Below are 12,846 nucleotides of genomic sequence, written 5' to 3'. Positions count from 1 at the left end.
TAACTTATGTATATTTTTATTTGAAGGAAGATTTGCAACAAAAAATATACATATAGACAGAGTCAACTTTATTTGAACAGTAATGCTGTATTAAACGAAATATGATCAGAGATATTTGCAATAATATATACAATGACGTAATATGGAACACGAATAGCTCTTTAACGATAATCGATATAAACTCGTGATATATGTATTATAGCTCGATTTCGATTCGCTTACTTGTTAGCTAACTGGCGCAAATACGTTGGTTTCGTAACACATAGGCACGAGTTAAAAAATTTAATCATATTTACGGCGCCGTGACGTGACGCGCAGTTAAGTTTTATAAATTTATTCTACGCTATATGTATCTATATAAAAGAGGATAATTATTATATATCTTCAAGGTAATATATAAAAGCATTGAATGTAATATAGAAAAAAAGTGAAATGTTGAATTCTGTAGTATAATATAGATCTAGAAATAAAATATGTAATACATTTTTCTCTGTAAAAATTAGATCTAAAAAAAATAATATAGTTATAAATAACTCCTGTAAATTATTTTGAATTTTTTAACAGTTACAACAATCATTTTGATATTTTCAAGGTTTGAGTATTGCACTTTGAAAATTAACTGATTGCGTTAATATAAATCAAAATTGCTTTTATAGTTATTAATCCTTTGCATATCTCTCTATATTATTTCTATATAATTAAATTCATAGAAGAGCAGAATGTACGTAATTTATAATATATGTTAATATATTATAATATATTAATAATCAGTGAGAATAATTGTGCGTATAAATTCCCTGTTATTCGATATTTACATACATTATATATGATACATTATTTGATAAAAGAATTACTGGGCGAATTATTTCAGCTCCGCCAAGGTACTCAGCTAGGACCCACGAAATAAATAATGTCGACCCGTTATTTTTCCTTCCTTTATGTTATAACGAGAGACGACGATTTCGCAAACGGCCGACGCGCACTATAAAAATTCGCGAGAAAGACGCATTCTCGCGTGCATATGTCGCACGCGTGCGATGACAATGGACGCTTTGTTCGCGAGACTAGGCGTTTGCAGATTACTAAAATGGACTTCGCGAGAGCGAGAGAGAGAAAAAGAGAGAGAAAGAGAGAGAGAGGAAAAGGGAAAGAAAGAAAAAAAAGGAAGAGACAAGGAGTCGCCGCAAATTACAAATAATAGCTGTTCGCGCGTAATCCTTGACCTCACATGGGATCTTGTAGAATATCTCCCTTGATTATTTTCCACGCATCGAGTCTATGTATATTATGACATTGAACATTATCTATGTACATTATATGATACTCAAAGATCTTATTGAAAACTGTGTTCTTACAAAGATGTAAGTAATATTAGCAATCTTTTTTTTTTAAAAAATGTCTCAAAAATGAGAAGCGACTATAATTACATGTGATTTCTGTATTTGTATTTACAAGATAATTTGTTAAGTTGACATTATTATTAGTAGATGCACACTAATGTTTTTCATTATCAACATATATATATATATATATATAATTTTCACATAGTTTAGTATAGAGGTTCACACTTTTATTAATTTTCAAAATAATGCTTATATTGTTTTATTTAAAAGTTTTACGTAAGTAAAATTAATTTAAAAAAATAGAAGATTTATCTTTTAAATTATTGCTTATAAATTAGAAATAAAACCTATTAAATATTAATTATATATATATATATATAATTACTAATTTAGTGTTTGCGTGTGTATGTAAATAATTATACTTTTCGGTTATTGAAATTGTGCGATCGCATTTGCTTTTTCCTATTTGAAAAACAGAAATATAATATTAGAGTATAACTTTATAATTTGAAAGCGATATGTGATAATAACGGTCAGCGAATAAGGTCAGAGGGTGAATTGCATTAAGCTTAAAACTCGCATCTCAGAGAGAATGGGATAAAAGTATCTGGTCTCTGGCGAATAATTAGCAAAGTGGCACATAACCAGTGCAATTTTAAACAGTATAAAACAAGTTTTTAACCTTAATTTAATTTATTTTTTAATTCAATTTACTCACCACGTGTTTCCAATATATTGTATTTCGTGTTAATAATAATTAATAATAATTATTAATTAATTACACATATCGGAAAACGATATCTCTCTGAACATCCCGATATGTATCTCTTATGCACATCGGTATCTTTGTAACTCACATTTTGAAATACTTACACATTACAAAACTTACATTATATTAATGTCGTCTTGTAATTGTCAAAAATAAATTTAATATTTTATTACTATAATTATACATTATATTTTCTAAATCTCTAAATTATATTATATAAATAATATTATTATATAAAAATGTAGAGATATATAAACGAGTAGAAATTCAAAGATATGAACGGTGAAACGAAAGAATTGCAGGTCGTCGCATCCGTACGTTTCCGCAATCGCGTGAAAGTCCCGAGAGACCATCGGTTGTGTTAATCTTCACACGAAAATCGCGTTCGACGGGCCCCCGTCCTGAATTTCGAAACCGTCGTTACGCGCACGTGCCTCGGAAATTATCGCGAAGTTTCGCTTTCTTGTCGAGTGTAAATCTCACAGGTGACGTCTCGTGACGCTCGTCAACAGCGTGGCGCGATGCAGTTGCTCAATTCTGACATATTTCCTTATTGCATAAAATAAGATATTAAGTTATCTTGTTTATAAAACCAATACTATAAAATTTCAGAGACGTGTTTTATATTTATGTGAAAACTTTTCTTAAAATGACCCGAAAAACTATTGGAAAAATCATAGATAATGAAAAATCTCCTTGAACATTATAAAATATTTGAAGAAAAATGTAATGTATGTCCACTTTATGATGTTTTAATACATTATATCTCTTTCAAAATTCTGTATATTCTTCACATAAAGTAATCAGAATTAATGGGATAAATGTGACATATCCTGATATTTTTTTTTAATAGTATAATTATAGGAATATTCTACTTCTCTTCGAGTATTTATTAAATAAGTGATTATCATATCATATCTGTCGCCTTTAATAGGATTATTAGGGTATCATTTTGTATCAAATTAAATGACTGTAATATTACAAGGTTAGGTGATAAACGAGAAAAATATGATTTTCCTAGTACATATCTCACGCAAAATGAATGAAAACGGAAAGCACGTCGCATACAGAATATGAATACAGATCGCGCTTTCCACGAAAGACGGAATAAACGATCTTGTGCAATGACCGTGGCAAGGAAAAGATGCGGAACATCGTTGTTCCGATCGAAAAGATTCTCAAGGAAATCCAGTCCGGCCTCGCGGAGACGAACCGACGTACGTGTTTTCCTCGGGTTGCATTAGTCATCGCTCGTGCACGGGAGAGACGGCGATTCGCGCGAGTAACAGCGAGCGGATGCATCGACGTAGCAGTGACGATGTTTGACATTTGCGTGCATGTACGTGCACGCACTCGCGAGAAGGCGAACATTTGTTGCAACGACAATCGATGAATTCTTCCAGACACCTGGATAATTTCTCCCCCTCTCCCTCCTTCTCTTCACCGGTAGATTACGAGGCAATGACCTCCCGACTCCCGACTCGAGTCTCTGATAACGAACTAGACAATTGTAAGAATAATCAACGCGCTGTCACGTCACGTGTATTAACACCTCGTGCAAGTTCGTTATCGTGACCGTTGAATTACGGTAGAATAGTATTAATGTAAGAGCAAACGTCGCGAAATCTCGTGCAATTTCCTTGAATGACGAACGGAAAAAATTACGCTAATTTTATTAATCTCAGCTGATTCATCGAAAATAACGGAATCTGAAATAAAATCTCATAAAAGTGATTTTACAAAAATATCAAAGATTAGTTTTATGATTAGAGCTAAAAGTTTAACTTTTCGAGTTCAACGAATGTATTATTATTAATATATTAATATATTATTATAAATTATTATTAATACGATAAAACCTTATAAAATCTTTGGCGAATAGAAAGAAAGTTTATCTTTTCGTTTATAATTATTAATAATTTTATAAAAGGAAAATACATGAAACTGAATAAATGAAATAAAATCTCATAAAAGTGATTTTACAAAAATATCAAGTATTGGTTCTTTATCTCTCTTAGCTGTAAATATCTTAATCGGAGAAGAAGCGTGTCTTTTTAAATTACACAATTACGCACAAGTGGTTTAATCATGATATTCTGACAAAAGATTTTTCTACTAGAATATTAAGTAAGTGTTTTTACTAATATTATGCTCTGCAATAAAATCTTGTTCTAAATTCAACTAAATTCAGTTAAAGATGTACATGTCTGGTTCTATATTTAAATAATAAGAAGAGTTTTTTTTATAGAAGTATTAAATAGTTATAATACATCCGAGCTACATATCGATCAAGATTAAAATCTGTTCTCGGGTTTTCCCCGGTGATAAAAATCGAATTGTTGCGCTCTCACGTCGCACACGAGACAAGTCTCGATGCAATAGCACGTGACTTCGTCTACATTGCCGTCCCTCGTGTATCGAGCGAGCCCAAAATTGCACAACGCCAACAACGTATTGTCGTTAAGAAGTCTCTCGTGTACTGTATTTCTGTACGAGACTCGCTTACGTTAACGCCGCAAAAGCCGTTTACAAATGCGACTTGATATACGAATCGGCGAAAGCTCGTACGCATACATAACATCAGTGACCGACGATTATCTACCGGGTGTATCATTGGTTGGCACGTTACCAGAGTTTCGAAATGTTACGACACAGTAACGAAAAGTTCGGCAACATTGCGATCGATCTCAAAGCATATCATGTTTAGTCAACATAATTAGAGTAAGAGAAATTATTAAAGAATATTAACTGTCTTAGTATATATTATTCGGTTATTTGTATTATCTAGCAATCATTTTATTATTTAACAATCTAACAATTATTCTATTATTCAATAACCTTTATCAAATTTGGAATTCTTTGTATTGAATCATTTAAAATTAAAAATCTTCTTACTGATTTATAATTACAAAGTTATAATATATGATAAAATATACTTATATCGAATTAATTTATGCAAAATAGATTTTATTTGAAAAAAATTTATCCTAACATAATTGTTAAAATATTTAATGTTATAAAATATAAAATTATAATAAATGATTCCTTTCTTTAATGTCTTTTACAAACATATCTTATTGATTGTTATATTTAATTTCTGAATATATTAATATTTTTAATATGACAGTAATAATATTAGCTAAGATCGGTTTGTATAAAAAAAGTAACTGGCAGCCAAGAATTAATATTTTTTGCGCAACAATTCGAGTCACGGGAACAATGACGAGAATGCGATGAATAATTTCAAGACGCAATTCAATGGCCCATTTCGACAGCGAGAGGTCAGTCAAGCCAATAGTCGGTCGACAGGTGCGAATGGCAGCCGACAGGTGACAATGTGCGGTCAACCTGCGAGTCGACTGTGGAACGTGCTTTAATTACCTAGCCGTCCGTTTCTGTCTGATCTAACAGTCGGCGCCATATATCCGGAAATACGTATTTTCCTGATATTATCGGCATGCATAAAAATATTCACACATTAACGGAATTTCTTAAAATAGTATTCTGATGACTAAGCGTGAAATAATTTGACAAGACAAATTAAAGATTTATTATGTCGTTTGAGAAAAAAATGGTTTATAAATCTATATATAAAATATTTAAAAAATAGATATATATATATATACAAAAATTTATATTGTGAATTAAGAGATTTCTTTCTCTACAATTAAAAAAAAAAAAAAAAAAAAAAAATACTTCAGCTGATTAGGCCCAACCAAAGCCGAAGGATTTTTCTGACCGCAGCCTACTTTTAACGCACGGCAATTTCCGTAGCGCGGGCGTCGGCTAGCGTGAAGCTCCTACAATTCCATCCAGCAGAACACAATCCTGTTCACGCGTCCAGATCCTCTCTAAAGGTAAAGCTCGCTCACCCAACCTACTTCAGCATTGTTATCGCGTCGCGTAACATCACACCGACGTGCATCTCTTTTCGCGCGAAGGGGACGAAGCGGCGATTATTATTGCGAATTCCTTCGCAACGGCAACGCGACCTGGTTTTAACGTCGAGTCTAATGTTTATTTATCGAGTTTACGGTTCATCCTCTTTCCGGCCCAGTTATCGCGCTGTGCCGAGTTGCGTCGCGAGAGAATGCCAATCTCAGAAATATCACAGCTCGTTTGTAAACGTGAAACATGTTTATATTTTGATTTTTATGTTGATTGAGTGTGAGAAGAAAAATTTACAGTCAAATTATTTCCAAAAATGTAAAAAGTATATTACATAAAATATATTATACGAAATTATATCAAGTAATTTAGAACTAGTAATTTCTAAATTTCTTTCTAAAATTGTATCTTTTGATGGAATCCTATGGAATTATTATTTCATCATTTTTATGTGAAAAGATTAGATAACAATTAAAATAAATTTGATGTGTTAAATGACATAAAGTATCAATTTCACATATTAAAGACAATTTAATTTACAGTTAATTCGGATAATTGATTAAAAAAATTTAAGATTGTTATGGAAAAAGATATTGTTGTCCAGAGAAGAGAAAAATTTCTGTTAAATTTTAAAAACGATAAAGTTTACCGACCCCGTTATTATTGCAACATTTGAAATCGTCCGCCTGTAACACACTCAACTCGATACGTGTGGGTCGACTTATCGAGCTCTGTCTGCAATCGCACGATTGTGTTTCGTCACGTGTACGACCCACTTAAGCTATGAAATACACTAGAACAAGAATATCAGTTCGAAACAGCGATTTTCAACCACCAATTTATAAAGGTATTTCGACTAAAAGATAAATTCAAAGGATTAATCGCAAAAAATGCTACATTTTTTGCCGTTAAGTGATTATGAGGCTATTTCGACAATTATATAACTTGCTAAAATTTTGAAATTTCTCTAAGAAGAAGGAATAAATTATAAATACATAAATATGGAGTTTATAATAAATTACAAATACATAAAGATAATAAAATTATTTTCAATTAACAAAAAATTTCACCACAGTAAGCATGACTATCTAATCTCTAATGCATAATTCTAAGAGTTCTTTCTAGATTATATAATCATATTGGTAAGATTTCGAAATATTTAGAAGTATAGAGCATTACGTCTATAAAAGCTATGTGACGCTACTATTCATGATGCAAACATTTAGAAGCAGAAAATAGACATTCTATATTTATATTTGCAGTACAATCTGCCAATAAATTTATATGTTAAATGGGAGACAGAGATACATTTTCGTCTTATAATTTTTATATCATTTCTGGTTACTAGCATTTCGAAGCAAACAAGACATAAGTTAATCCATGATTCGCGCGATAAATATGTAATAAATTTTGTAAACTTTAAATAAATCTTATACCCGTATTCCTAATTTTATTTTATAATAAACTTGATAAAAGGACGTACTCCGGTATAATTTAAATGTTTAAAATTTAATACGTTGCACAAATCATATTAAATTAAAATAGATAGAAATTAAATTAATAATTAATAAATATAAAATAAATTTCGAAATCTTTTTCAAACTTGTTCTGTTAAAAATTTCATTTTAAAATAATTGAAAAATATTTCAATATCAAAAGATTATTTTATAAAATAAAAATTAAGTTTCTATATAATGTGACGCAAACAAATATAAAACGCTTCTTGTTTTTTAAATATGGATATTCATTTGAATAATAGATCCGACCTTAATTTTCGAAAGAACGCTCAACGAAGCAAGCAGTAAAATCAATGCTGTGTCTTAAATATGGTACGTGTGCTACACGTGTACTCAGTTCCGCCCGAAGAAACAACGGCTTTGTGCGAATTTTAATACCTCCGTCGGTGGCGGAGTCCTCATTTTACGCTTTGTCGATAAAATTTAATTAGACGATTTCTTTTATCGTCCAGCGGAAATTCTGAATAACGCGAGATGCGTTAGATATACGATATCAATTATTATTCCGCGTGAGCTATATAAACGCGAAACGCTAGTTAATGCGCCGTTAGACATTCGATATAAATTTCGCGAGAGTTATGCTATCCAATGCAATTTCTAAGAACCGAAGTTAATAAACGAAACGGTGCATCTAAATGCAATAAAAAGTGTTGGAGACATTAATGTTTCATGAACGTATCACTAATCAAATCTTTAGAAACACATGAGACTGTAATAAATAATACGAGCGACATGTAACGACTACATATCTTTGTCGTATTAGAAGAGAAAATAGAACAATAAATTACTTTTGTACTTTCATCTTGATCAATTCTGTACCTTTCGAAATAGACGAGAGAGGGTCGATAAAATAATAATTAATAATATAAATTAATATGTAAAAAATTGAAAATAACGTATCCTTATTCGCTGCGTATATTAATACCGCCTTAACTTTTAGCTTAAATCATAAGGCATTTCGTGCGTAAACACGACGTTAATAAAATTAAAAAATACACACTAAAGACTCTTAAGTCCATCGCAAATCAAAGCATAGATTCACGAGATTCAAACACCTGGTGCATCACGCACATGAAACCTGTTCAACCGAAGCGACTCATTTGTCACTCGTTTTAGATCTGCCGGTTTCTTTGTTCGACGCCATATGGACGAAACAACATCGGCAACGAACGACCGTGTATACACGTATTATGAAAAGCAGAAATCCGTGTAAGAGAGAAGAACCGTTAACGCGCTGCACTTTACTCGCTCATGTATACATATACATACATACATATATATATATATATATATATATATATATACGTGTATAAATGTCTGTATGCTCGCGCTTCTCCTCAATTACCCATTACTACTACATACGAGAGCGTATTCACCTCGCGCGAACGCATTCTTTTTATTAACGGCAACTACCGCGCACACGTACGATGCACCTGCGATGACTAACAGTAACACACGGATGAAAGAGAAAGAGAGAGAGAGAGAGAGAGAGAGAGAGAGGAAGAGAGAAGAAGAGAGCGGTGGCTGGGCTCGATCTATGCGATTTGAAACAATCGCGTGCGGGAGTTGCTCTACCGGTTTAGAATCTTATGACCACGATTGATTACGTCACGCTTAATAGTTTTCAAACGTCATATCTGACGATAACATGTGTTAGAAGTAATACTAATTGTACCGCTACAATTTCGCATCAATCATACTCATCTAAAAAAAGAGAAATAACTTAAGAGTATTTCAATACTATATTTTTTTCCACAATTTTATAAATCTCTTATATACTGCTTTTATAAAGAAAAATGTGTTTATAAAGAAAACTGTAGAGAAGTCAAGGATTCAGAAATTAGATAAATATAATTTTTGTTAATTTTTCAATGAAATTGCTTAAATAAATAATTTATAAATGTATGAGAATTTTTTGTTGTATATAATTATGTTTACATATAATTATATTTTTACATATAAAATAAAAAAAAAGTTTGTAAATAATATTTTGACATATAAAAAAAATTGGAAAGATTACGAAAAAATTTTGATATCTAAGATAACAAACTATTTTATGGATCATGTATATGAAATTAATTAATTACTTTAATTTTGCAGAGCATTGATGCAACATTATATATGCATTTTCACTATTTAATTTTTTGAACCTTAAAGATTAAAGTAAAAAAAAAAAACAATATAAATTGTATATTAATTACGTATGTAAGTCTTTTGCTTTTGAACAACTTGAGATAAATTTAATATTGCAACAAAACAGTTTGAAGGATATCACGAAAGGAGATATCGAGATCACAAACAATGAATATACGTTATTCTCCAAACAGACAACCAATCTACGTATTTAACTCACTGCTAAACTTGATTACTTATATAGAGAGTTTGCGTCAACAAATGATATTGTATCTCTATTTTTAGATAGAATCGAGTTTAAATATTTCAAGAAATCTGTCAGTATAAAAAAAAATCCTAAATAGCTTTTACAAAAACGCAAATAAAAACGAAATAAAAATGTAAGGAATATTCTTGATCTTTTTCACTTTTTCCTTTTTTTACCTGACTTGCCCATCGGCGGTTGTCCCAGTCTGCTGAACCACCTGAAGAATCTTCTGGCCGTCGTGGCCGCCGGTGGTCTACAGCCATCCAGTATAACCACGCCGTTGTTGTTGTTATTGTTGTTATTATGATTGGGCCCTCCACGATCCGACGGTGCCGTCCTGCTGTAGGGCGACATCCAGGCCGTCGTCGTGCTCTGTATAGTGGCACCCTTGACGGTGGTGATGGAACTGGTTATCTTGGCGCCCGGGTGGGGCACCCAGTCCTCCGAAGCGACCGGCATTTGTCTCGTCTTCTCGTCGGACGAGTCGAAGACGAAGCCACAAAATACGAAGGTCATTCAAAGTCGCTTGGCGCCCTGCCGCGTTAATAATTAAGAGAGCCCCTCTCTTCCGTGTCCGAGGGAACGTATTCCTCTCGTGTCCTCGATGAGAGAACTGTTCAAGGTCTTCTTTAACACTGATATTTTCTGTATTGCACTTTTGTAAGTAACGTCGCCTACATCGCGAGCATCTGCGACGATTCTAAGCCACGATTCGAGGTTTCGAATTGAAGACACTTTCTTGAACCGTGAAACTCGACCCGCGAGTTCGTCGTCGTGTTTCAGAAGATCGATGTTCAAGACGATCACGACAATCGAAGAGAAGTATTCGAATTTAAGACACTTGATTTGTTTTTTTCGCAACGAGATATCCACGCGCCGCGAATCACGATCGTCGACTGATCAACTTTTCGATTTGTCTGCTCGCTCGCGAACTCTCGGCTCCCTTATCGGTGACGATGTCGAACGACGACCAAAAGTTATCGCTGTAGCGCGCGTTACCAAGTCTTACGTAAGGACGGACACTTTAATTGATTCGCGCGCGCGTGCTGCGTTCACCACGTGCTCGCCCTTCAACTTGTTGCGCGTTCGATGTATAGGCTGCTCCGAAATCGATCGAGAGAGCACGTAATTCGGAACAGGTCTTTGACACTTGATTGTGATCGCAATGATGTCAAAGATTTCTTCTTCCGAATGATTCAGTAGCAATGTTTTGCATAGAGTCGATTATGAGACAAGATGATCATTAACGTCGAGCTTAAAAAAAGAAAAAAAAAAACACTCTATAATTGGTCCAATGAAACTCTTCTCGAATCGATTCGCAATCTTCTTATCGCAAGGTTAAGTTTCGTTGAGATAAATTCGTTAATCAAATCGTGAGAGAACTATTGCACGACTATATTGGGTTTGCTATTTGGTAAGTTACAAGGTACTCGGTTTTCACAGTGTTGCAGCCTAAATAATACTAGACCCGTTTCATCGCGTTATTGCGACATGTTGCGCACTGACGTGACGTGACGAGGACGTCGTTGTGCCGCACGCTTACAACAGTCGACACGGAAAGGTCGAGGTTGTGGACGTATATATGTATATGTGTATATATATATATATATATATATATATATATATATATATATATACTCTTCTTTCACCTCTCTCTCTCCTTCGCTTTCTCGCTCTCTATCACCGCCGGTCGTGCTCGGTCGGTCACGTAGCTCCCTCATTACTCGCGCATCGCCGCACCGCGGAGAACTATCATCGCCGTACGCAGTTCATTCGCCTTGAACGCAAGCGCGACGAGCAGCCGATTCCAGAATACCGACGACTTCGACACAATACGATGTACATAATACGTTTCCTCTCTCTCAGAGTCTCTACACGTTTTTCTTCTTTTCTCTTTCTCTCTCTCTTGCGAAGAGAACGAAGGGCAAATGGGTTATCCGTGAATCTTTCACTCTCCTCAAGATCTTCAGGAAAATAGACTCACGTCACGTCACGTCACGTCACGTCACGTCACTTTCTGATGAAGAATATAATTAATAATTTACACACTCGCGCAAAAAAAAAAAACACGCCTTTTAACCCATCCTGAAGAGCACCAATCGCGCGAAGAACGTATTCCACTCGAGGCTCACTTTATACGCGCGCGTTTAGCACGATCGACAAAGACGAAGAACTCCGGAATCGGAGTTCGCTAGTCGGGGACCCGCGTGATAGACTCCGCGCGCGTCATGTACCGAGCGCCGCTTCTCTTCAGCACTACTAACGTGCCACCTTCGCCGCTATGCTGTGCCTCTCTTCCACAACCCCTCCTCCGCCGCGTCGCCGTCAGCCGATCGCGCGCGGCTCGCGCGTTGCTTGTAGAGAGGCTACGCTTTTCTCCCCCCCCTCCAAGCCACTTGCTTTCTTACGCTCCGCTCTGCGGCACGCACACCCGCGCACACCCGGTCACCGGTTACTACTACTACTCTACTACTACTACTACCTACCTGTCCGCCCTCCCCGCACGAGGGGTGATCGGTACGTTTCGTTCGAAACTGCGTAAAAGCCCTATTGCGTCTCGTGAAAATTTCAAATCAATTTTTAATCAGTTATTTGTATCCATTTTTTTAGTACTCTCTCGTCTATCATTAAATTATGCATTAGCATCTTCAAAATATCAAATTATTCAACTTCACTTTTTGTAAATCGTAATATTAATATCGAACTAATCTTGTGCTTTTAAAAATCAGATATTTATAAAAAGTGAAGTTGATTGAGTGAAGTAAAGTTTGATTTGTTCATATATATGTATAATGAAGAATAAAAAAAAATTTTAATATTTTTTTCTTATACGTCATATATATTATAATTTTTTTCAAGATATAAAGATTAAAATGAAAAATGTTTATGATAAAAAACCAGTAATAAAAATAATAATGGAACAATAAAATAGTAAGAGGCTTTTATCTT

General features: G+C 34.1%; 1 protein-coding gene across 3 annotated transcripts in view; it reads right to left on the bottom strand.

Moving 5' to 3' along the window:
- Trc (Serine/threonine-protein kinase tricornered) overlaps positions 1 to 12,846 on the bottom strand; it is a 130,961-nt gene that overhangs the window by 90,061 nt on the left and 28,054 nt on the right. Inside the window, exon 1 of one of the 3 annotated variants that reach the window (XM_072891388.1) lies at positions 10,074 to 11,524. The exons of 1 other annotated variant lie outside the window; for it this stretch is intronic. In XM_072891388.1, coding sequence (XP_072747489.1) covers positions 10,074 to 10,413 — 340 coding nt within the window. In that variant the 5' untranslated portion in view covers positions 10,414 to 11,524. Of the gene's footprint in view, positions 1 to 10,073; positions 11,525 to 12,846 lie in introns of those variants that run through there. One more of the 3 variants, XM_072891393.1, reaches the window with a different exon arrangement.

Source organism: Anoplolepis gracilipes, chromosome 4 (genome assembly GCF_047496725.1).
Source record: "Anoplolepis gracilipes chromosome 4, ASM4749672v1, whole genome shotgun sequence".
In the NCBI taxonomy this organism is placed as follows: Eukaryota; Metazoa; Arthropoda; class Insecta; order Hymenoptera; family Formicidae; genus Anoplolepis; species Anoplolepis gracilipes.
Note: the sequence above shows the minus strand (reverse complement) of the source record. Positions and strands in the feature narration are given on the sequence as shown.